General features: G+C 51.2%; 1 protein-coding gene and 2 long non-coding RNA genes across 3 annotated transcripts; 2 read left to right on the top strand and 1 right to left on the bottom strand.

The window, feature by feature from the left end:
- Positions 1–6,329: 6,329 nt before the first annotated feature.
- LOC110204570 (inner centromere protein-like) lies at positions 6,330–13,667 on the bottom strand. The gene is made up of 4 exons (XM_020980732.2): positions 13,556–13,667; positions 9,660–9,717; positions 7,860–7,973; positions 6,330–7,215 (listed from the first exon to the last, which is right to left on the bottom strand). The coding sequence occupies exon 4, from the start codon at positions 7,050–7,052 to the stop codon at positions 6,330–6,332; it is 723 nt and encodes a 240-aa protein (XP_020836391.2). The 5' UTR covers positions 7,053–7,215; positions 7,860–7,973; positions 9,660–9,717; positions 13,556–13,667.
- Positions 13,668–16,474: 2,807 nt separating this feature from the next.
- On the top strand, positions 16,475–20,037 carry LOC144458169 (uncharacterized). The gene is made up of 3 exons (XR_013487715.1): positions 16,475–16,744; positions 17,710–17,860; positions 19,931–20,037. It is a non-coding gene; the product is annotated as an uncharacterized LOC144458169 (long non-coding RNA).
- Positions 20,038–22,028: 1,991 nt separating this feature from the next.
- LOC144458168 (uncharacterized) lies at positions 22,029–24,231 on the top strand. The gene is made up of 2 exons (XR_013487714.1): positions 22,029–22,116; positions 23,689–24,231. It is a non-coding gene; the product is annotated as an uncharacterized LOC144458168 (long non-coding RNA).
- The last annotated feature ends 93 nt before the right edge of the window (positions 24,232–24,324 follow it).

Here is a 24,324-nt window from a genome sequence, read left to right as displayed (position 1 = left end):
GGAGGGAACAAAACAAGGGAAGCCTCCCTTATACAAAGCCTTTTACATCTGCCATCTTGTCAGATGCTCCCACAGATTTAGGGCACAAAGGGAGCGAACTCGGAGTAGTAGAATTGGCCCAAAGAGATGACCTGCCTAAGATCACACTGACTCCCAGGGCACCAAGCTGCCAAGTGACACTCTTCCTCTGCCCCCGCCTCTGACCTGTTGCCCAGCTGGTAGGTGAGCAGGAGTGGGGAGCTCAGCCTTGGCCCCACAAGTCACCATCTGGAGCCAAGGTTAGAGCCAAACCTCACATTCAATGAAATTGCAACCTGGGCTAACCATTGGGCCGCTCTGCCTGTGCCTGTAGGGTCCACAGGGGCCATTCCCCATTTCCTCCCAAACCGAACTCCCTGAAACAGCACCACCCTGTCCCCATTCCCCTGCCCACAGCAGCAGCCCCCCAAGTGGCCTCCTCCTCCTCAGTCCCACCCCACTCCTTCCTTGGCCCAGGAACCTTTTCCTTATCTGCCCTCCAATACTACAGCTAGAACCTGTAGCCAACATTTTGCAGGTCATGCCAGAGCTGGCTGCCCCCACGATCCCCAGAGTCTGGCAGCCAGTCCGGACCAGCCTGCCTGCCCCTTTCTACAATGGCCCCTGTGTAGGGTGACTGTCCTGCTTGGCTTCAGGCTGGCATCACCATCCTCCTCTTCTTCCTTCCTTCTCCTCTACAACTTCCTCCCTGAGGTTCAACTCCTCACCCTCCTGACATCACAATCATCTTAATTAGAGAAAAAAAAAACCAAGCTTTCCCTGAGACACTACTAGGGATTCTCTGCTGACGTAATAGGTCAGCTAGCCCCCTGGCCTGCTCCCTGGAGCAATTAATTCCACATGGCCAAGCCTACCTGGGCTAGCCCCTACAGGACAGACCAGGGTCACAGAATTCAGGACAGCCTTCAGGAGAGCATTCGTTTTAACAAGCTTTTAGAAGTGAGGAAGCTGAGGACCAGAGGCAAATGCTTCTTCAGCTACATCTTAACTGCCTTCCAGCCAACAAAAAGTGGGAACGAGTTCTAGTAGGGAGCTGTCTCAAGTCGGGATTTCACCAGCATGGACAGTTACCAACTCCCAGAGTTCCTGCTTCCTTCTTATGGCCCAACACCCAGAGAAGGCCTCACCACTGTCATCATCTGCTTGGCTTCCAGACCCTGGCTGGGCCCTTGGGCTGCTGATGGAAATCTTGTTTGTGTTCTGAGAGTGCAGCCTTCTCCTGGTGCCCTCAGGTGCCTGCAGGCAAAGGCAGAGCATTGGGGTTCATTCTGGCCCAGGCCCTGATCCTCCTACCTCCTGGGTGTGGAGCTCCCTTGCCCATGAGACAGCATGGTTCCCACACTTATTTTGCCTACTGCCCCCTTTGCAGTACTCCCCTGGAAATCTAACTTCTTTAACTCTTTAATTTTTTTTTAAATTTGCATCATTTCAAATTACTACCATTCCCCTGGATCATCCCAGCACCTTCCCGGGGTGGTATTGCCCACTTTGGGAACCTATGGCTTGATGAACAGAGGCCCTGATCCAGGACACTGCAAGGTAGGAAAAGATTGGTTCATTTCAAGGAATGACTTTGGAGGTAGAGGCCGCCTCTAGTGGCTACGACAGAGTCCAAGAGCACGTGGCCAGAGGCCCTTCTGTCGCCTGCTCTCCCAACTGGGGCCTAGGCCCCTCTCCCCAGAGCCCTGCCTACCTCCTGCTCAGTTTCTCTTGCACACTTCACCTCCTCTTCAGAGCTGAAAGGAAACAGAGAAAGCTTGATGAACAGCCCAGCCCCTAAACACCAGGAGGAGTGGACTCTGGGGGCCACATCTCCTCATCACCAGGAAGCTCCATTCTCTTGACCCAGGCAGAGCAACCCGCCCCATCACCAATAACCTGGGTTCAGGAAAAACCAGCAGATGCAAGGGGCAGGGGAGGATTCTTACACAAAGGCATGGGGAAGGGAGCGGCAAAGGGGCTGGCTGGCTAAACTGGGAGGAAGGTGTAGAAAGCCTGCCAAGAGGGCACAAAGCCAGATGGTACTGGGCTTTAAAGGACAAATTGGAGTTCGTATCTGATCCCAGAGGCAGGGAGCCTTGGAAACAGAGGGCTGATGGTCAGATCTGGTGGTTCTAAGAAAGGCAGAGAGCTCAAGGAGGAGGCCACTGTAATGGCAAGGGAAGGAGGCTGCACATGGAGGGGTGGCACCACCAGCCTCCCTGGGAGGGCAGATCTGACCACCAGCACACAGGGGTGGTGGGGGGGCAGCCTTCTGACAGTCACCACCCTCCCAGGGCAGGCTCTTGGCCTTTCATGCTGAGCACTGCCACAAACTGGCCACATGCCTTTCTCTCTTTGAGCCTCAGTTTCCTTTTTCTAAAATGAAGGGGTTCGGAGGATCACAGCCTTTGAGCCAAGGCCATGAGTCCAACCCTCGCCTTTTAGAGATGAGGAAATTGAGGTCTAGAGAAGCCATGTGACTCAGGTGAGGTCAGAAGCAGAGCTACCAACACCACCCCCAAGGCCAGCTCTGACCCCAGAGCCCGGGCCCCTTCCACTGAACCAGTCAGATTCTTCCCCACTCCAACCTCCTACAAATCTATGATTAGAGACCTGGGGCTCGAGGAAGGCTTTGCTACCACAGGTGTCTCTGGGCCACCTCCTCCACCCCTGAAGGACACAGTGACGGGGCCAGGATGCTTTTGGCAATGCTCAAGCCAAGCTCCCAGCAATAGTTGTCTTGCCCACCGCAGGCGAGTGGGGGTGCATTTCAGTGATGGAGGGAAGCCGTCCCCTCCGGGTGGCTTCAGAGGCCTCTGAGGCCAAGGGGCAATAAGCATCAGACTGTCACAGAAAAGCCGCCCACCTTCCTTCCCCTGGCTCCAGGGGACAGGTCTTCATTGGGCCTTCCATGTCACCATCCCCTTGCTCTCCTCTCCTCAACGTGGAATTCTGGGATTGCCAATTAAGCACCCATAAAGTGGTCAGGACCATGGAAGGGGGCATGATTCAGAGGAGGCCTAGCTGTGGGTGACAGTGGCCAGGTTGGGGGAGTGACCACAGGAGGCCCACCTGACCCCTAAGTGGCCCAAAGTGCATGCTCTTGGCCTCTGGTGGTGGGAAGCCAGGGTTATGGTGTAGTCTGCATGTGCCTGTGCCTGAAGAGGACCAGCTGAGCTCTGGCTTCCCCTTGAAGGGTCTGGAATCATTTGTGATGACACCTGTTTGTCCTCAGCCCCGGGGGCAACAGGAGGAGGAGTGATCCCTTGTCTGCACTGATCGCTGAGCACTCAGAGCATGGCTTGTGGACAAAGACATCTGTGTCTCACCTGGCTTTCCTGAATACTTCTACACCCAGGAGCCTCTCCAGGTAGCTGTGGCCTGAAAGGAAGAATCCAGGACAAAGAAGGCAGTCAGAGAACAGCAGCATGCCCTGGAAGGGCACTAGACTTGGGATCACTAAAGACCCGGGTTCAAATCCCCCACCTGACAAGAGTCATTTGACCCTGATCAAGTCACTCTATCCCCTCTGAACCTCAGTTTCCCTATCCGTAAGATGGGGATAATAATATCTGTAGTACCTACCCACAGGTGGTACTGGGAAGGTCAAATGAGATAATGTATAGAAAGCATCTCAAAGGTGTGACAAAAATGGTTTATTAATGATAATCACAAGTCAGATGGGAACCACTCAATTCTTTTCCCAGCATCTTCTACAGACTGGGACGGCAGGGATTCAGGAGACCTGTTCTTCTCAGGTTTCACTTCCCATTCTCCCTGCTAATCTTTTAAGTCCCCCTTGAGACCACATGGTCTTGTGGAGACAGTCCTGGTTTGGGAGTCGAGCTCCAGGACTGTTATGTACTGGCTGGGGAAATCTGGTCAAGCCCCCTCCTCTCTCTAGGCCTCAGCAACCCCGCCTGCAAAATGAAGGTGCTGGCCTAAGTCACTGGCTCAAGTCCTCATTGTGGGGGTCACAAACTAGATGGGGCCTACTCTCATAGACCTGCCAGCCTCACCAGTCAGGTCGTGGCAACTCCTCAACTCTATGAGCCAAGAAAAGGAAGAGAGCCGCCGACCAAGATGAGGCTAACGGTTCATTCTGGGCCTCTGCAACCATCACGTCACAGAGGCCAAAAGGCCCCAGGCACAGCTCCCTGTCCAAATGGGAGGAGTAGTCGACCTGATCTCAACATGAACAAGTGGGCCCAGAGCCTCCTACCAGCCTTTGGGAAGGAAGAGCCAGAGAGTCAGAGAGGAGGATGCAGGGAACTTTTCAAGCCTGGCTTTTCCTGAATTGTTGTAGTATCTGACCAAGCTCCCCCTGCAGCCTTGGCAACGAGAAGGAAGACACCTTGAAAGCCAAAAAGTAAAAAATGCAAGCCAAGAGGCAATCCCAGATTTGGAGCTGCCCCAAACTACTCTCCCTGCCTCCCCTTGGGATCACTGGGTCTGGACACAGCTGGGGCCTCCAAGGTATCTAGTCTTGCCTTCTCATTTTAGAGATGGGAAAACTAAGGCCCACAATGGAAAAGTGACATGGCCAAGGACACACAGGTAGGGATTTGCCAGCCCAGGCCTCCTTCTACTTTAGCTTGCTGCTTTTCCCAGATCACTGACCTATTAGCTAAGCTCCTGACTTCCAGAATCCCAAAGGGCCCTTAACTGGTGGGGACAAACTTGACACTCCCCGCCTCATCCCCAAGCCCTGCAGAGAGAGCTCCTTGTGCAGAAAGATGCTGTTCCTGGGACACTGAGCACTTGCCATCCGTTCCAAAGCCTGTACATGCAAAGGATTGGCTTGAGCTTCAGTCAGACTGCTTTTATCACCCCAGGGAGCTTTGGCTCTTTGGCCACATTTCCCTCACTTCTCCCCACTCGTCACTCTGGATCAGGGTCCTAGAACACCCGTCTCCCTAGTACTAATCAGGGTAGCTAGGTGTCACATAAAATGCTAGGCTTGGAGGCAGGAAGACTCCTCTTCCTGAGTTCAAATCTGGGCTCAGAAACTTACTAGCTGTGTGACCCTGGGCAAGTCACTTAACACCATTTCCCTCACTTTCTTCATTTGTAAAATAAGCTGGAAAAGGCAATGGCAAACCACTCCAGAAACTCTGCCAAGAAGACCCCAAATGGGGTCAGGGAGAGTGGGACACAACTGAATCGACTCAATAACGGCACCAATCTCTGTGTCTGATACACTCCCCTTCCCTCTTTTCTCCTGCTAGCGCCAATGCCACAACTGCTCAAATAGGGAGTGCTTATCTACCTAGGAGGGGCCCGTCCCCTATCTCCAAGAGATTTCCAGGGGTCCCAAAACATGGGCCTCATGGCTGCCTCTGCACTGTAGTCTGGGATAAAAAGGCCCTTAGGTAACAGTCAGATTGACCAACACAGACCCTCTATGTCACTAAGGCCTCAGAACTACGTCAAAGTTACTCCTCTGTGGGCCTTTCTAAATCAACTTGGTTCTTAACACAGGACCTCAAAATCTCTTTACTGAAATGATAACCCAACTATCTCAGGCAGGTCATTAGTATCCAATGTCTAACAGCAGGCAGGGTAGTTCAGTGAAAGGCTACGAGCTGGAAGGAGTCAGGAGATGTCTGCTAGCTATCTGACATGCCTTGCAGGCCTCAGCCCCAATCTGTGTCACCTAAACTGCCTCCCACCCCATAGGGTTATCTACTCGTTCTCTCCGAAATCAAGGAGAGGGACCCCCTAGGCAGGCAGCCTGAGCACAATAGGTTCTCAGAGGATGCTGAAGGGAGTGGAGAGGACACTCTCCAGCAGGCGGGGAGGGTGCTCTATGGAGGATCCACAAGTCCTCTGCTCTCAGCCCTCCCTTTCACTACCAGGGGAGCTAAGAAGCCTGTCAATGCCCTGATCCTCACAACTCTATCAGGCAGGCACTGCTATTATTCTCATTTCACAGATGGGCAAACTGAGTCAAGAAAGGTGACTCTGCCCAGAGATGACCCAGGTGCTAAGGCCTCCCAGTTTAGGGCTCCATCCAGGACCCTGCAGGGCCAATGACAAATCCCTTGTTATTTAATCAGGCAGATTCTTGGGCACAAGGAATCATCCACAGCCTTTCCACCTTGGGAGACTGTACCAACCCCATCCTCTGCTAGGCCAGCCTTCCCAGGCCACATGGAGGACAGAGACCAGGAGCCAGAGGAGGCTCCAATCCCTGCTCTGGCCCTCCCAGAGTGACTTCTATCATCTGTCACAGTACGGAGGGGGCTCAGACACTCCTCCAAGTCTAGGGATGGGTGAGGGGCTCCCTTCCTTCCCACTTTCCTCTTCTAGGAACTCTTCTTCAATCCTGGAATCCCCTTCCCGTGCAGACATTCTAGGAACCTGAGTGCTTGGGGCACCCTCATCTCTGCTAAAACGAGGCAGAAGGCAGACAGACTGCGAGGGACAAAGGGCTTGAGCTTCAGCGCCCAGGAAATGCCAAACAACTTACAGGTGATGTAGCCTGTGACTGCTGGTTCCAGGGCCAGCTTCCTGGAGGACCGTCGAGCAGAGCTGATCTTCTTCGGGACCACGGAGTCCTTACGAATCAAGAAGGCCCTGTGGGCTTGTGAGAATTTGCGCACCAGGCTCCTACGCACCGAGCACCAGTCACAGCAGGGGCCTATCACGGTCTGAGGGCTTTCCAGCAAGTCCAAGAGGAGCTCAATCTCTGGCTGGGTCTGTGTTCCTGGTGAGGAGGGTGCCCTGCCCGGCTTGGTCATCACAGCCACTGGCTGGGCTATTTGGAGTTTGGCCACAGACCCCGCAGCTTGCACCTCAGGCACCTCAGTGGGCACCACCAAGAAGGTCCCAGGCGCTGGCTCAGGGAGGCTTTCTGCCTGCTGTTTGGACATCAATTCATCTTTGCAGCCCAAGCTGACGACAGCTGTCTTGGTCTTATTTGTCACCAGGTAATTCTCAGCACTCTGCTGCTCGCTGACGCTGATCTCTATAACAGGCACAAACCCATTCACTGCTGCCAGGTTCATAGGCTTTATGGGGAGCACCATGGGCGATTCAGGGGGCGAGGAGGCTGCTGCTGCTTGGGTTAGAGTCCGACGAGGGACGGAGCTATTGTCAGCTGCCACCAGAACCAGCTTCTCTGGCTTATCTTTGCTCTGAAGTAGCTGGTGGTTGTGTCAACGACTCCTTAGTCTCTCACAGTGGGACAACCTGCATGAGACGGAAAGCAGGGCCCTAGGCACCGCCAATCTAACACCATTTGGGAAGTCCCTATCATGTGCCATGCACTGTGCTAAGGTGCTACGGATACAAAGAAAGGCAAAAACACAATGCCTGCCCTCAAGGAACTTACAGTGGACAGAGCACTGAGCCTGGAGTCAGGAGGGCCTGAGTTCAAATCCAGCCACAGACACTTCCCAGCTGGGTGACCCTAGGCAAGTCACGTTACCTATTTAATTCAGTTTCCTCATCTATAAAAATGAAGATCTTGGACTCAAGGACCCCCAAGGTCCATTTCAGCTCCAAATCCATGGTCCTAGGCCCTCTTGAGGGACCACACACCAGCACCAAGATCATCCCCTGCCCTGCCCTTGCTTCTTCTCTGGGTCTCCTCTCCCCTCGACGTCTTGTACTTCATTCCATATTTCCCAAAGCACTGAGCACGGTGCTAAGCGCTCTACCCTTGTCACAGGACCACCATTTTAATGGACAAGACCTTGGAGGCCTTCTATTTACAAAGGCCTATGTAGATGTCACAGTTGAGGAGGGGCACAGGCAGATAGTGACACCAAACCCAGGCCTGTCTCTGCTGTCCTGCCCTGCCCGCTTGGCCCTGGGGCCCAGCAGCCACCTACCTTTTCCTGGTTGGGGGCTTGTTCTTATCCTGCATGGAGGAAAACTATTTCTTTCTCCGGCGGTCCCTCTGAGATGGCGTTTTGGGCATCAGCTCAGGCTCCACACTGAAGTCACTGAGGGGCAAAGAGGAGAAAAGAAGAGTCACAGAACATCTAAACTGCTCACCTCCCCATCAATGGCCCCTTTGGCCTGGAAGAGCCCCTGGGCCTTCCTGCTCGTCAGAAAGGAGGACAAATCTCCTTCTCCTCCCGTGCTATCCCTATGGGCCAGCCTCACCTACTCACCAGGGGTTCTGAAAAGGCTAACCTTGTCTTTACAGCATTTGAGAAGGTTAGACCTGGACCCAATCCAGGGGATCCGTCTAGGCCAAATCCTTCACCTTAAAGATAAGAAAGTGAGGTCCAGGGAGGCCATTTGATTTGCTCAAGCTCTTTTGTCTGGGAGCCCAGGGCTCTATTCAGGCCCCCAACAGGTTGGAGCCTCAAAGTCTGTCTGGGACTTGGGACACATTTCCTCACAGATGCAGTCACACAGAGGACAACTAAGTGGCACAGGGTGCTGGACTCGGAGTCAAGAAGCCCTGAGTTAGAATCTCACCTTGGCCACTTAGCAGCTGTGTGACCCTGTAAAATGGGGATGATAACAGCTCCTACTCCCAGGGCTGTTCTAAGGATCAAAGGAGCTAACGTTTGTAAAGCATTCTGCTAACCTGAAGCTCCAGATAATTGAGCTTTGGACACAGCTGGTTCCATGCTGTGCCCAGACCAGGCCACAAAGGTCCCTTTAACCTGAACGGTACTTAGTTCACCCTAAGATGCCTCATATAAGATGCCATATCTGGTAGAACCCTCATCCCCGTGGGAGAGCAAGGCCCCAATCTGGCAGCCTCCTCCCCTTCCATGCCAGCCTTGGCAGTAGGTCAGGGATCCCCACGGCCTACATTGAGGGAGGCTGCATGGTCTAGGGAAGACAGAGGCCCTGGGTTCAAATTTCACCTCTGATGTTTATGACTTGAGTGACCTTGGGCAAGTCTTTGGACCTCAGGATTCCCAACTGCACAACGAGGGGATTAGACTAGAGGGGCCCTGCTCAGCTTCCATCCTTACAGCTCTAGAGATCACTCCTCCTCACCTGGCACTCAAGGACAAAGAGGGCAGAACCCAAGGATGGGAGGTAGGGAGAAGCTAGAGAATGAGAAGAGGAAAGGGAATGGGGGCTTGGAGAGAGGAGGGCAGCAAGGAATTATGGAATCTGAGTGTCAGGAGAAGCATTAAAAGATCACCAGGGCACATGGAGGGGAAATGGAGGAGGAATGCCCTGGGGAAGCCAGTTTCTGACACTGATGGAGTACATGAAGGGCATGTCCAGAATGAGGGGAGGGAGGTGCTCAGGCCTGGTCAGATCCCTTTAGAAACAAGATCCACTTCACAGAGAAGAGAATGTCTTGTTCTCTGGGCTTTGTACAGTGCCTGGCACAGAGGGAGGGAGAGAGCGGGGAAGGAAGGAGGGAAGGAAGGGAAGAAAAGAAGAGAGGAGGAGAAAGGAAGGAAAACACCCCCAAACTGGCAGAACATTGGCAGGTGTGGAATGGGCCACAGACAAACATGTTCCTCTTTCTCAGTTCCTCTGGCTCTGCCTTGCTACAGGAGTAAGGTTTCCCATAAGGCTCTCCCCTTTTTAAATGTGTATTTCTGCCAATGACCCTTTAGTTCAAAGTCAGGGTTTGCCTGGTGTCCTGTGCCCTGGGCTAATAGCCCCTTCCTGCTGCACCCACATGGGCCCTTCAGCCCTGGATTTACCTGGACAACACCTTTAGGGCCTCCTCCTTAGAAATGGAAAGAAGCCACCAAACTCCTCCTGAAAGAGATCCACAAAGGAAAACTCCTAAGAATATTGGAGCCAAATTCCAGAGTTCCCAGGTGAAGGAGAAAATATTACAAGCAGCCAGAAAGAAACAATTCAAGCACTGTGGAAACACAATCAGGATAACACAACATTTAGCAGCTTCTACATTAAGGGACTGCAGGGCTTGGAATATGATATACTGGAGGTCAAAGAAGCTGGGATTAAAACCAAGAATCATCTACCCAGAAAAACTGAGTATAAACCTTCAAGTTAAAAAATGGACATTCAATATGATAGAGAAATTTCAAACATTCTTGATGAAAAGACCAAAGCTGAATAGAAAATTTGACTTTTGAATATAAGACTCAAGAGAAGCATAAAAAGGTAAACAGGAAAGGGAAATCATAAGGGACTTAATAAGGTTAAATTGTTTCTATTCCTACATGGGAAGATGATATTTTTAACTCATAAAATCTTTCTCATATTAGGGTAGTTAGAAGGAGTACATATAGAGAGAGGGAACAGGTGTGAGTAGAAAATGAAGGGATATCTAAAAAAATAAAGGGGCGAGAGGAATGTACTGAGAGAAAGAGAAAGGGAGAGAGAAAATGGGGGGAAATTATCTCACAGAAAAGAGGCAAGAAAAAGCTTTTACAGTGGAGAGGGAAGGCAGCTAGGTGGCACAGTAGATAGAGTACCGGCCCTGAAGTCAGGAGGACCTCAGTTCAAATTCAGCCTTAGACCAAAACTTACTAGTTGTGTGACCCTGGGCAAGTCACTTAACCCCAACTGCCTAAAAAATAAACTAAAAATAACGTAAAAATACAGTGGAGAGGAAGGGAAGGGGAGTGAGTGAACTTTACTCTCATCGGAATTGGCTCAAAGAGGGAATAACATACACATTGGGCACAGAAATCTATCTTACCCTACAAGAAAGCAGAGGAAGGGAATAAGAGAAAGGGGTGGTGGTAGAAGGGAGGGTAGATTGGGGGAGAGGTTGCTCAGAAGCGAAATACTTTTGAAGAGGGACAGGGTGAAGGGAGAGAGAGAATAGAATAAATGGAGGGAAGGAAATACAGTTAGCAACAGTAACTATGAAAAGAAAATTTGAAGTTTCTCTGATAAAGGCCTCATTTCTCAAGCATATGGAGAACTGAGTCAAATTTATAAAAATAAGAGCCATTCTCCAACTGATAAATGATCAAAAGATATGATCAGTTTTCAGATGAAGTAATTAAAGCTATCTATAGCCATATGAAAAAATACTCTAACTCACTACTGATTGGAGAAATGCAAATGAACACAATTCTGAGGTACTACCTCATACTTATTAGATTGGCTAAAAGGACAGGTAAGGTAAATGACAGATTTGGAGGGGATGTGGGAAAAATGAGACATTAATGTACTGTTGGTAGAGTTGTGAACTGATTTAACCCTTCTGTAGAGCAATTTGGAACTATGCCCAAAGGGCTATAAAGTCATGTGTACCCTTTGACCTAGCAATATAACCACTAGGTCTGTATCCTAAGAGAGAGAAAAAACAAAAAAGAAAAGCACCTATAAGTACAAAAACATTTATAACAGCTCTTTTCTGGGGGTAAAGAATTAGAAGTTGAGGGGATGCCCATCAAGTGGGGAATGTGTCAGTTTGGTTTGCTTCTTCTTCTTCTTCTTCTTTTTTTTTTTTTTTGCATAATACAGCTCACAGTTGGGGGTTTGGGATATGTGGGGTGGTGTTGTGTGACTGGTGCAAAAAAAACAATAAAACAAAGATTTCCTCTTTAATTAGTGGTTAGAAAAAAAATTAGCGGTTACAAGAACACCCTCCCTCCACAAGGAAAGACTTTGCTTATCTAAGAAGTTTCATCCACTTTCTGAGGCTTCTCTCCCACTCCCTACACCCCTGCCCCGCCCCAATCAAAATGACCCCATGCTAAGGAAACCTTGGCTTAAGATCATAAAATAAGTTGTGGTCTTGCTTCTGAACCACTGTCAGCCAGCTTGCACTCCCCTCAGGGGCAGAGGTGATGCCAGGTCCCCAACCACTGCTCTCCCTCCCAGTACAGAGCCTGATGAGGGATGGGTTTGGAACACTTTACCCAGGTACAACAGCAGCTGGCAAATATTCTAAAACTCTCTCTCTGACCCTAAACTTGCCACCTTCCCATGCAGAGCCCCCCTAACTGGAAGAGATGGGATGCAGGAATTGAGGCCACAGTGGTTTTCTCCGTTCAGTCAAGGTTCCCCACCACTCCAACGCCCCTCTCCTCCACACAGTATATTCTGTAACACATTTGGCCTCAGGCCAAACCCCTAACAGTTATGAGCTCCTTGCCCCCCAAATAACGTCACCCACTAACCAGGCGTCTGATGGCACTCAAAGACAGACTGAGGGTTACGACCAAGCCTTGCCAGCAGGGTTAAGTAAAGGAGAGGGAGGAAGCAGCAATCAAGCAGACCCTTAACAAGAAACAAGAAGCATCTGAACTCATCTAGAGTAAGGTGGCTGCAGATGAGCACTGCTTTGCAGATGTGGCACAGAGAATCAAAGGATCTGGGTTAGAATTCCAGCTCCAACACATGCTGTGTGAACATGGGCCAATCACTGAACCTGAGATTAGAGGAAGGGCAGGTTGGTCTAGAAAACCTTTGAGGTCCTTGAAAGTGCTTAACCCAGGGTGTCTCTGTTTAGAAGCAAATACAGAGTGAACAAAGAAATAGAGAGCAATTTCCAGGAGACAGGTAGGTGATGTCCTTGTTTGGAACTCGTGCTTTCCGTCCATCCTGTGTGGCACGGTGGGAGGAGGGGGTCTTTGGACTCGGGGTCAGGAAGCCCTGGATTCAAATGTCACCTCCCTCACTAGCTGTGCGACCCTGGGCCAACTTCTCCGTGCCTCAGGTGTCCTCATGGGCAAAAGAAGGGCACTGAACTTGGCCTTTGGGGTCCCTTCCAGTCTTAAATCTGTGAAACCAGGACTACTACGCAGTTCTAAGTCAATGCAAGCACACGTCCTACAGCCTAAAGTGCAGTAATAACAACAATACGTAACATTTTGTGCAGGAAAGGGATTCTTGCAGGGCCAGATTTCTGGGAGGTCTGTGACTTTGTGATTTTCTACTCTTTGATTTTTACATGTCTATGGAATCGGTCCTCTCCTATGCCTGTGCAGTTGGCTTTCTGCGTGTCAATCACCACGCTGAGAAAAGAGGTTCGCAGGCTTCCCCAGACTGCCCGAGAGATCAGTGCACATGGAAACGGATGAGAGGCCCTGCTCCTGAGACCCGGGGCTGGGAAGGTATCCCAGCAGCCCTGTGGGCACCCGGCCCCTGCTCCACTCAAGCCTGCCTGTCACTAGTGACTTGCCCAGCGATCAAGGCTTGTCTCAGGCAGGAAGGGAAGACTGAGAGGAAGAGTTCAAGTCTTTCAACCGACACGCATTGCCTAAGGAGCTAGAAAGCTGCCACGCAGCTGAAGAAAGGGGCTCCTTCTTGGGGCTCGTGACCAGAAACGGCGAGCCAGAGCCTGCGGCCCCAACACCACCCCCTCTGCTCCCCCATCCATAAAACGGGAGCAGCCTGGCTCGCTCCCTCGCTCCCAGCGTGGGCTGAGGGAAGAGTCGGGCCTCGATCCTACACTGGGCAACCAATCCGACCCCCTTGTTTTACAGGTGAGGAAACAGAGGGCGCAAAGGCCTGCCTCAGTGTCCCGGTCTGCAAATAGTCTCTTACGGCCCTCACGCGGTCATCGGGTGAGGCCGAGGGCCGCCGGGGTAGACGCGCTTCCGCGAGGCCGGCCCCCCTGCGGGGAGAAGGGGAGCCGCCCCCAGAGAGGAGGAGGAGGCGGCCTCACCTAGCCTGCTCCACTTGGCCCGGCCCGCCTCGCCCCGTGTAGCGAGGCCCTCGACTCTGTTGAAGACCACGCCGCCGCCTCAGTAGACGGGGCCTGAGGCACGAAGCAAGGATTTTCAAAGCAGAAGGCGTGGCCGATAGCGGGAAAGGCAGACCGGGCCTCCTATTGGCTCTCCTGGGTGACAATCAACGCCGATCCGAGGCGATGTCAACGCCTTTGCTTCCGCTTTTGGACCTAGAGACACCCCTGAGGGGAGGGGCGGCAGCCAAATGCTCTGAGGGGCGGGGAAAGACCAAAAGTCCCGGCGTGCCTTGCGGTGGCACCGCCCCCCCCCCCGTTCATTAACACTTAGGTACCTGGCTTTGATTGACTTCTCTAGGTCTGTGTTGCAGCTCTCTCCCTTAGACGTAAACTTCCTGAGGGCAGGCACTGTTTCTCTCTTTTGATCACGGAAACCTCAAAAGATATCTGGCGGTTTACAGGCTAGATTTCTTTTGTAAGGACCATGTCTTAAACCCAAGTCACGCTGCCTCTCATTGATTGGCCACGGAGAGGTCCCAGGCTAAGCCCTGTCTAGTCATTGTGTGGGCCCGGATTGGCTCATAGTGAATGTAGACAGCAGCTGTTTGTATTGTGGCCAGAAACCCTGAGAGTCTTCCCCTCCCAGAGGATTGGTTGGTTTGTTTGTTTTCCTGACTGGTAAAACAGGCCATTCCTTTCCTTATTTCTACTTACCTAGCCTTAAGCACTGAATGGGCATTGCCTCAGTCAAACTGAGACCTGGGAAAGACCTTAGCTGAAAAAGGCCAAGGTCTCCCACTGCAGCTGGGGTCATCTCCAGACATCCTGATCTATATCTGGCCACTGGACCCAGATACTCCAGAGGAGAAAGTGAGGGCGGTCACTTTGCACAGCCCTCCCTCACTTAAATCCCATTCACTTGCAAGTCCTGGCATCACTTCCCTGATGTCATGGTCCTCTTCAAGAAAAAAGGACAAACGACAATTTGCAGGATGTTTGTCTCTACCTAGTTTCTGCCAAACTATTTTTGAGTTTTCCCAGCAATTTTTGTCAGAGAGGGAGTTGTGGTCCCAGTAGTCTGAGTCTTTGGGTTTATGCAACACCAGATTACTGTGGTCCTTTACTACTGTGTATTGTGTACCTAATCCAATATTCTCTTTCTTAGCCACTACCCAACTGTTTTGATAATTATGGCTTTATGATAGTTTGAGATCTGGTAAGGTTAGGCTACCTTCCTTCATGGTTTTTTTTTTCCTTCATTGATTCCCTTGGTATTTTTGACCTTCTGTTTCTCCACATGAATTTGTTTTTTATATATCTTTTTAGCTCTATAAAATAATTGTTTGGTAGTTGATTGGTCTGGCACTGAATAGATTAATTTAGGCAGCATTGCCATTTTTATTATATTGGTTCCATCTACCCATGAGCAATATTTTTCCAATTGTTTAGATCTGACTTTATTGTGTGAAATGTGTTTTGTGATTGTATTCATATACAATCAGTTTGTACTCATATTCAAATGGGTTTGTCTTGGCAAGTAGATTTTATATTTTATATCATTTACAGTTATTTTCAATGGAATTACTTTTTATTTCTTGCTGCTGGATTTTGTTTGGTAATATATAGAAATGCTAATGATTTATGCATTTCACTACATCTGGATGAACTAGATGGACAACCATGAAGAAATCCCACAGCACCGACCCCCCATCCACTTGGTAACCTAATAATGTTAGAAAGTCCCCAACCCTTATATAAGGACATAGTAAAACAGATGGTCTCATCTATTATTGTAACACCAACTTGTTGTCTTTGGATCACAGACCCTACAGTTCTCTAAAAGGACTACTTTTACAATTGTGTCCTGCTTTTACAATTCTCCTTGTGTCCTGGTCTTAAGCAGGGAATGTTTTCTTACTGATAATAAATCCTGCCAGTTTCATTCCAAGTACTCCCCTTTCTCCCTTGGCTGACCCCCCCCCTTGATCCATCCCTCCCTCTCCTGGGAAATGCGTTATTTATGCACCCTAAATTACCACAGAAGGCTGCTGATTGCCTATATACTCTAAGACGGCCTGAAAGGTTACCCCCAGGAAGCTGAATGTGCTGTTAGCCAGAGCCAATTCCTTAGCTGGCCTCCTATCCTTGACCCTCAGTCATGGGACGCTAAAAGCTCCCAAGCAGTGGAGAGAATTCCTCAACATAATGATTCCCTGAGCAGTTAGTAATGGTACACTGTGGGCAGGACCTGGCTTTCCATTCCTGCACTCTATGCATGGTCCTGATGGGGACTCAGATCCCCAAATTTAACTTCATTGGGACTTGCCCCTTTGATTCTGCAATCTCAGGGACACTTTGAGCAAGACTCAAAAGGTCCAGTTACACTCTCAGGTCTTGGATCCTTGCAAATTCCCCAACCCCCTTCCTTGGAATACTAATAGCTAATTAGTGTTGGGGGTTTTCTAACAAGCCTCTAATTCCCTCTCTCTGTGTCATTAAGTGAACACTATGTTTGTATTGTATTTGTCCTGTCAGTTTGTCTGTCAGTGTGTCTCTGTGTCTGTACCTTGTAAGATATAAAATGCAGGTAGCCAGAGACTTCGAAAGACTGCAGCCAGGAAAACAACAAACCTGTAAAACTCCTTTCCATGTGGGTCCAGGCCTGACCAGCCTAGACCTAGAGTTAAAAATTAGATACAAGTAAAGACATCTTAACAGATTCTGGAGGTTCTGAGATTAATCATTAAGAAGTTTACGTCTACGGGACAGCTACAACATAGGCCTGGAGAAGTTAATAAAAGCCCGGTAACTAAGTGTTAAGGAACAGGGGAGGGGGGAGGGGGCGGTGCCACCGCGAGGCACGCCGGGACTTTTGGTCTTCCCCCGCCTCTCAGAGCATTTGGCCGCCGCCCCTCCCCTCCGGGGTGCCTCCAGGACCAAAAGTGGAAAGCAAGGCGTTGACCTCGCCTCGGATCGGCGTTGATTGTCACCCAGGAGGGCCAATAAGCGGCCCGGTCTGCCTTTCCCGCTATCGGCCACGCCTTCTGTTTTCAAAATCCTGGCTTCCCGCCTCAGACCTCGTCTACTGAAGCGGCGGCGTCGTCTTCCCCGGAGTCGAGGACCTCGAGACGCGGGGCGAGGCAGGCTGGGCGTGTTGGAGCAAGCTAGGTGAGGCCCCCGCCGCGTCCTCGTCCTCTCCGGGGGGGTTCCTCTTCTCCCCGTAGGGGGGCCAGCCTCGTGGAGGCGCGTCTACCCCGGCGGGCCCTTGGCCTCACCGGACGACGACCTGAGGGCTGTAAGAGATCTTTTGCAGACGGGGAAACTGAGGCAGGCCTTTGCGCCCTATGTTTCCTCACCTGTAAAACGAGGGGGTCGGATTGGTCGCTCAGTGTTGGTGGCTGGCAGTCAAAGGAGGAGCGACTGGCTGAGGAGGAGGCCAGGGAGAAAGCTAAGAAGCTGGAGGAGGCGGAAGAGGCTTCAGCAGGGAAGTGGAGCAGGATGGGGGCATCCCAGGGGGGAGAGATGGAGGCCCAAGGAGGCAGGAGCAGAGCTGCCCATCGTCAGTTCCTTAGGCCTCACTGGATGAGGGCTGAGACACACCCCTTCCTTGTGGGGCAGCTAGCTGTAGGGCCCAGTATGCTGGGCCTTGAGTCAGGAGGACCAAAATTCAGATCCAGCCTCAAGACTTAGTAGCTGTGCAACCCTAGGCAAGTCACTTAACTGCTGCCTGCCTCAGTTTCCTCTTTTGTAAAATTCTATTTGCCTCCCAGAATTCTTGGTAAGGAACAGATGAGGTGACCCAAGCCACGCATCATGAAAAAGAAAAGGTCAGGGCGGGGGGCACTAAAAGAGAGAGATTCCTTGAGTGACAGGAAGAGGTGGCTTCTTTCTGGGATGAGTGCTCTCCCTCACTGGCCTGTTTCTTTCTGGTGGGCTAAGCCTAATTGTTCTTTAGCCCAGAACTTAGTTCCGCAGTCAAACACATGGGCAGTTTGGACATTTGGGTTGAACAAGGATGGCTCCTGTACAGTCATTAATTTAGAGCTGGAAGGGGCCAAGGGTTTTGCTCTGCTGTGCCCGCTTCACCCCCAACCTCACCTGGCCTGCCTGAATGGTCTCCCTCTCTTTCCCAGCTCCAGGAGGAGGAAAAGCGGAGGTGCCAGGAACAGCTGCGAAGGAAGAAGAGGAGCGTCTGTGGAAGGTGGCTGAGGCCCGGAGAATCATGGAGCAGGAGAAGCAGCAGCTGGCCCTTGAGAGGGAGCCCGAGAAGCTGCAGGAAAAGTGGTGAGGGCCTGCCCACTGGTCATGCCTTCTCTGCCTGTGTGTGTATGTGTGTGTGTGTGTGAGAGAGAGAGAGGCTGTGAGATTGTGAATGTGTGTCACAGGGATTGGGTGTATATGTCACTGTGAGAGACTGAGTGTGAATGAGATCCCAGCAGACCCCCGGCCCGACTCCAGGGGCTTTGCCAAGCTGTGCTTGGGCAGCAGGGCAAGTGGGCGATGTTCCAGAGTGCAGGTGAGATCTAGGCTCACGTCTTGGCTCTATCATTTACTCTCAGTGTGGCCTTAAGCCCATCCCTTCCCCACTCCAAGACTCGGTTTCTTTTCCTGAAAAGTGGGGGTGATAATTGGACACTGTCATGAGACTCGCCCACGGCCTCGGGGGAGCCCGAGGTTGTGGTGGTGTTGCTGGTAGCGTAGGTCTGTGGAGACGATGGGTTTTCAGGTCAGGGAGCAGTTGGGGTCAGGGAGGATCCACACGATTCTCCAGACAGACCCTGTTCTGCTCCATTTTTCCTGCACTGTTCTGGGCCCAGCTCATCTTATCTAGGACTCAAGTGAGCATCTTGATCCCTCACACTCAGCCTAGAGCAGATCAGTTACTAAGTCAAGGCCTTTTCCCTTTATCCATGTATATACCCATTGGGGTGACCAACTGTGTGGGATAATGGGGGCAGGATGTATTCTTCATCTACTCTGTTTTCCAGTGTAGGCAGCTAGGCCCATCTCCTTCACTGTTTTAAAGTCTCACAATGCTTTTAAGAGGCCTGCATTTGCAGGTATTATCCTCATCTTGCAGATAAGAAAACTGAGGCTTAGAGGAGTTAAGAGACTTGCTTATAACACAAATAGTAATTGTTGGCAGAAGGATTCAAGCCCAAGGAAGTGTTTATTTTTATTTATGTATTTTAAAAATAAGTTTTAGTAATGTCTTTGAGAGACATGCTCCCTTTCCTCCTCCCACTGAATTCTTCCTTGTGTAAAGGAAAGATAAGCTGCAACACTGTGCCCTCCACCTCCCTACAGCCAAGGGCACGAGTCCTGGGAACAAGGGATCATGTGACTCTTCAGTCCACATTGTCCTTTCCTTCCACTTTTCAGCTGACGCTTTCTGTCATCAGGCCTGGTCTTCTCCTGGGTCTCCTTCTGTCGGTACCAGGTCAAAGGAGTCTTCCTGAATGTCTCACTGGTTATTTCTGGCTGCATGATAATATTCTATTCCATGCATAGATCACAATTTGATTGGCCCTTCCCCCATCAGCTTGCTCCTTCTTTCGTAGAGATACTTCCACCATGTCAGTGTGGTTCCAGCCTCTCCCCCTTGTAGATGTGGCCTCTCTGTAGTGTGGCTGAGAGCCCTTTCATTCATGCCGTGTGGCCCCATCTACACTGGGTGGGGCAGTTTCCACACCAGGTTCCCTGCTCTGACGAAATTGCTGGTCCAGATAAGAAATTCCATCCATATACTTATGCATCTCTTACATTAATCATTTCGTTTAGTTTCAAAGCACTTTACGTCAGGGTCTCATTTGGTCTCTGCACCATCTCTGTAGGGTCTTCCAAGTGCCTGAGCCCAGGGGCCTGTTCAGAGGCCTTAAAGAGGTAGGAGCGCTCTGGTGGGAGGCAGTGCCAGTTCCCAGCTCCTTCACCAGATGTCCCAGCTTGGGATAACTGATGGCACTGTGGTACTGGAGAGAAACACAAGGGCTCAGACACCTACCTTCCACCTTTCCTCTGCCAGAAGAATGTTTGAGAACGTTCTTGGAATAGATACAACAGAAAATACATTTCACTGAGCATTTATTAAGTGCCTACTATGTACATGCCACTGTTTCTAGGTACTGGGGCTACAAAGACAGAAACAAACCACGTCTTGCCCTCTGGAAGCTTACATTCTACTGGCTTCCTTCTGATGTTTCTCCTTTTTGCAAATCCTCTGTCCAGTTGCCACCAGCAGCTATAGAGTGATGTGTTAAGCCCTGGGGATAGTGGCAGGGTAGGATTTGGGTGAGGGTCAGCCCTCTGGCCCCCCTTCCTGCTGGTGACTAATGAGGTTGGGTGTTTGGTTTTCAGGGAGCTGCAAGAGAAGAAGAGATTACTGTGGGAACTGGAGAAGAGGAAGAAGGTGAGGCACTGGGTGGGGATGGCCCTTAGTCTCCTCATCTGTGCACAGACGGGTCCTTGGGCGTGGCTACAGCCGTCCCCCTTCTCTCCATGGCCCATTCTGAGGCTGCTGCCCCTGGTCTCTTGGGCTTTTTCTGGGAACCGGGCACAGGGTGGGGGGCAGCGCCTTAGGTGGGTTTCCAGGACTCACTCGTGTGCTGCATTGGCCCCAGGAGGAGTGTCACCGTCAACAGCAAGAGCCAAAGAAGCTGCAGGAGGAGCAGGAGAAGGCCAAGGACGCTGCAGCTGCTGCCTGGGTCAGTAACAAATGCTGGAATGTAAAGGTGGATGTGCAGGTGAGGCCCCACCTGTGGCTCCCTGCCCGCCCCTTCTCACCTGGCAAGGCCATACAGGTGCTAGGAGGTGTGACCTGCCCAGAGCTGTAGAAAGGCAGGCTCCCAGGAGGCTCTTAGGCCACTAGCCAAGCCCACCCTGGCTCCTTTTCCAGTGCTGGGGCAAATGGTCATTCAACCTCCCAGGGTCGGGAAGCCCATTACTTGCTAAGGCAGCCTGTTGTGTTTTTGGACAGCTCTGAATGTCAGGAGGTGCCCAGAGTGACCTCTTTGTGGCTTCTCCCCGTTGCCATTGCTTCTGCCCACCCTGCATGGACAGGAAGAGACAGACCCAGTGTGTTGCCCCTTAGCCTTGTCTCCTCCTGGCTCAGTGGTCCCAAGTCCTCTGGCATTGGATTGCCCTTTTCTGGGGACTGTCCAGCTTCTGGTTGTAGCCTGAGCCTAGCAGGGGGGCAGAGACCAGAGGGCACCAGTGTTTCCTCCTTGGTTTCGGAAGCCCCGCCCACCTGCCTGTCTTGGGGCATTAGCAGCTCTCTCTCTTCCTGGCTTTCTGGAGTGCCATGGTCATTTGGCTGACCCACACTGAGGTTCCAGTCCCCTAAAAGCCCTGGGTCCTTTTCACATGAGCTACCGTCTAGCCACGCCTATCCCCCTTACAAAGTTGCATTGTTTGGTGGGCTGGAGTGGTCAGTGCCATGTGATGGCTATAGCCCAAGGCTATGTTTGAGACCAGTGGGGGCTAATGACAAAACAGTGAGAGAACACTGGATTGGTCTTCAGCTATCAGCATGGAGCATTAGCTGTGTGATCTCATAGCTTCTCTGGGCCCCAAGGTTCTCTTCTGCAAAATGGGGCAGGGAGATGGCCTTAATGACCCCCGAGGTCCCCTCTAGCTCTAAAATTCTGAACCTCCCCACCATTCTGTGACCTCAGAGGCTCCCTTCTGGACCAGCCACCAGATGGACCAAGCCCTGCAGATTCACTTCAGCCCAGGCCATGCCTCAGCTCTGTCTGCAAGCAGTGGCCAGGACCAGACTCCAGTTTCTGTACCATTTACTGATGTTTAGATTTTTTCAGTCAGCGGAAGGTCAAGGCGAAGAGCTCTCTGCCTCTCAGAAGTGTCGTCGAAGGTTTAGCTAACGATAGAGGGCTACTCACATCAAGAGGATGCTGTCTCCATCTTCTTTCCCCTTTATCCTCAGAGATCGGGTACTTGGTCCAGCAAGACATGACAATGCCCCACTAGCCCCGTGAGGGCCAGCTTATAGAGGAGAGGTCCACACATTCCCAGAAAATGTGCCTTCGGGCTCTGCTGGGCTCGAGACAGACTCCTCACAAACTGTGACTTCTGTTGACGTCATCGTCTCTACAGACATTCTCTCCTCTGAGACTCCCAGCAACCTTGTGCTAGGGGCAGAGTGTGAATTATCCATACTTAACAGGTTAAGCAACTGAGCCTCAGAGAGGTGGACACATATCCTGAGTCTTAGTCCTGGCCTGTGGCCACCCTGGACCTCAGTCTTCCTCATCAGTCTGGGTGGTGGGGGAAGGGTTTGGACCGGATCATTTCAGAAGGTCCTTCCAGCTCTGGCAGCCCAATGTACCCTCCAGTATGCCAAGAAGAGATAAAAAAAGTCTCCTTCCTTCTTCAGAATCTAGTTTGCAACTCTTATGAAATGACCCCACAGGACCCCGCAGGAGGCCCCAAGAACAGTTATGATAACTATGGCATGGATCTTCATAGTGATGACTCCACAGATGATGAGAACCAGCCCCGAAAGCCTACTCCTGCTTGGGCCAGCGGTAAGTGTAGACTCCCATCTCTTAAACAGTTAGAAATGTCTTCCCTGTTAAATTGGACTATAGTATACTAAAGGAGAGCAATGTCTAACAAGGGTAGAAAGTAGGCTGGGAGCAAGTTGTGAAGCTTGGCCTTTAAATGCCAACAGAAGTTTCTATTTGACCTAGAGGCTAAGTAGGGGAGGGATGTGCCCTGTTGGGCTTTAGAAAAATCCCTTTGAGGGGCAGCTAGGTGGCACAGTGGATACAGCACCGACCCTGGAGTCAGGAGGACCTAGGTTCCAATGCGGCCTCAGACCAGACACTTGACACTTACTAGCTGTGTGACCCTGGGCAAATCACTTAACCCCAACTGCCTCACTAAAAAGAAAAAAAAAGAAAGAAAGAAAGAAAAGAAAAATCCCTTTGTAGTCTTGTGGAGGATGGGTGGTGGTGGGGAAAGGCTGGAGGCAGGGAGACCAATTGGGAGGGCACTGTGCTAATGCAGGTGAGGCCACGAGGGCCTGCATGAACTAGAGTGGCATGGCAGGACCTATGTCAGATAAGGTGGAAATAGGAAGTAAAAACTTTGGCTACTGATGGATCATGTGGATGAGAGGGAGTGAGGAGTTGGTAACACTGAGATTGTGAGCAAAGTAGGCAGTACCCTCAGCAGTAAGGGGGAAGTGTGGACGAGGGGAGAGGGAAAGAATTCTGGACATTGGATATTCCGAGTTTGAGATGTCTGTGGGATATCCTGTTTGAAATATCTGGTGTGCAATTGGTGATTTGGGGCTGGCACTGAGGAGAGAGGTGATGGCTGGGTACATGCTATGTAGACATGGTAGTTGAACTCATGAAAGCTGATGACGTCACCAAATGAGATCATATGGAGAGAACAGGGAAGAGGGCCCAGGATATAGCCCTGGGGGATACTCATGGTTAGGGGGCACGATCTGGAAGTAGACTCAACAAAGAAAGCTGAGACAGAGAACCAGGAAAGGAGAAGGCACCTAGTAGTGCTATCAGCAACAGAGAGATGAAGAAAGGTAAAGGTCAGGGAAGGATTGTTTGGTTTGGTAGTTAGGACACTGCTGGCCATATTGCAAGAACTGAGGAGAGGAAGGGGGGCAGTGAGAGTCTGTCTTTTTAAAGGAGTTTGGCAGAGAGAGGGGAAGGGGAAGAGAGGTGTAGCAGGGCAGGCTCTCCTAAGGCGTCTTCAGGGATAAGGGAGACAAGGGAAGCAGCCCCACTGGAGAGGGAAACAGAAAAGATTAGAGAGAAAGAGTTGGGATTAAGGCAGCTGGAGAGGACTTGGCCTTGCTGAGCAGAAGGACCACCTCCTCATGGAATGGGAAAAAGGAGAAGCTGGGGCCTGAGGTCAGAGGCCTCAGAAGGGGAGAAGGGTAACTTTGTGGGGAGGAGGAGGAGGAGGAAGGTTCTTAGCTGTCAGGGCTCATGGTACCAGGGGTGATGTGGGAGGCTTGAGGAGAGAAGGGAAGGTTTGGAATAGCCTTGAGGGGGCAGTCATCAGTACCTGGGTGGCATCTCCCTGTGAGCCTCCTGCTCTGGCATGACCTCTGTCTCTTGCCCCAGGGTCCCAGCTCAGCCAGGCCATCATCCGTCAGTACTACATGTCTCCTGACATCGACCAGCTCTTTGGGACCATCCCCAGTCCAAGCCTGGAGGACATATTCGACAAGAGTGAACTGCATTAGCACAGGCGCACCGGCTCGGTTGACTGGCATTCCCCGCTGCTGCCGGGGCCCAGCTACTTGTAGGCATGTCCTATGGCCTGAAGAAGCCGTGAGGAGGGTTGGCAAGGTCCCTCGTGGCTCTCACATGAATTCAGAATGACTGTGCATGTGTTTAAGAATTGAAGTTGTTTTAGTGTAGGCAAACACAAAGGCGAGTTTGGAGCCAAAGGCCTTTCTAGAGCTGCAGTGGGAGCCAGGCCTGGGGGCAGCATAGACCGAGACCCCAAGAAGCTGCGAGCGAGCTTGAGGGCCAGCAGCGCTTGAAGCACCCACACAATGAGCTGGCAGCCCCCCTACCTATACAGAAGTGCTAGGTAGCTAGTTTGAGGCTGATGTTGGGCTCCAGAGTTTTGAGGGTAGACTAATAAAATGTTTTTCTTGGCATGATGTGGAGTTCTTGCTGTTGGGGAGGTTCTTGGTTCTTGCTCAAGGAGCTGTGAAGCCTGGCCTGGGCCAGCAGCAGTGCCAAGGGTGG

Source organism: Phascolarctos cinereus, unplaced genomic scaffold, assembly GCF_003287225.1.
Source record: "Phascolarctos cinereus isolate Bilbo 61053 unplaced genomic scaffold, phaCin_HiC Scaffold_619;HRSCAF=1251, whole genome shotgun sequence".
NCBI lineage: Eukaryota > Metazoa > Chordata > Mammalia > Diprotodontia > Phascolarctidae > Phascolarctos > Phascolarctos cinereus.
The sequence above is the reverse complement of the archived record's forward strand: the minus strand, read 5'-3'. Positions and strand labels throughout refer to the sequence as shown.

What these genes read in the sequence shown, in the direction of transcription:
- LOC110204570 (XM_020980732.2), bottom strand. Translation starts at nt 7,052, where the DNA reads ATGGTGCTCCCCATAAAGCCTATGAACCTGGCAGCAGTGAATGGGTTT.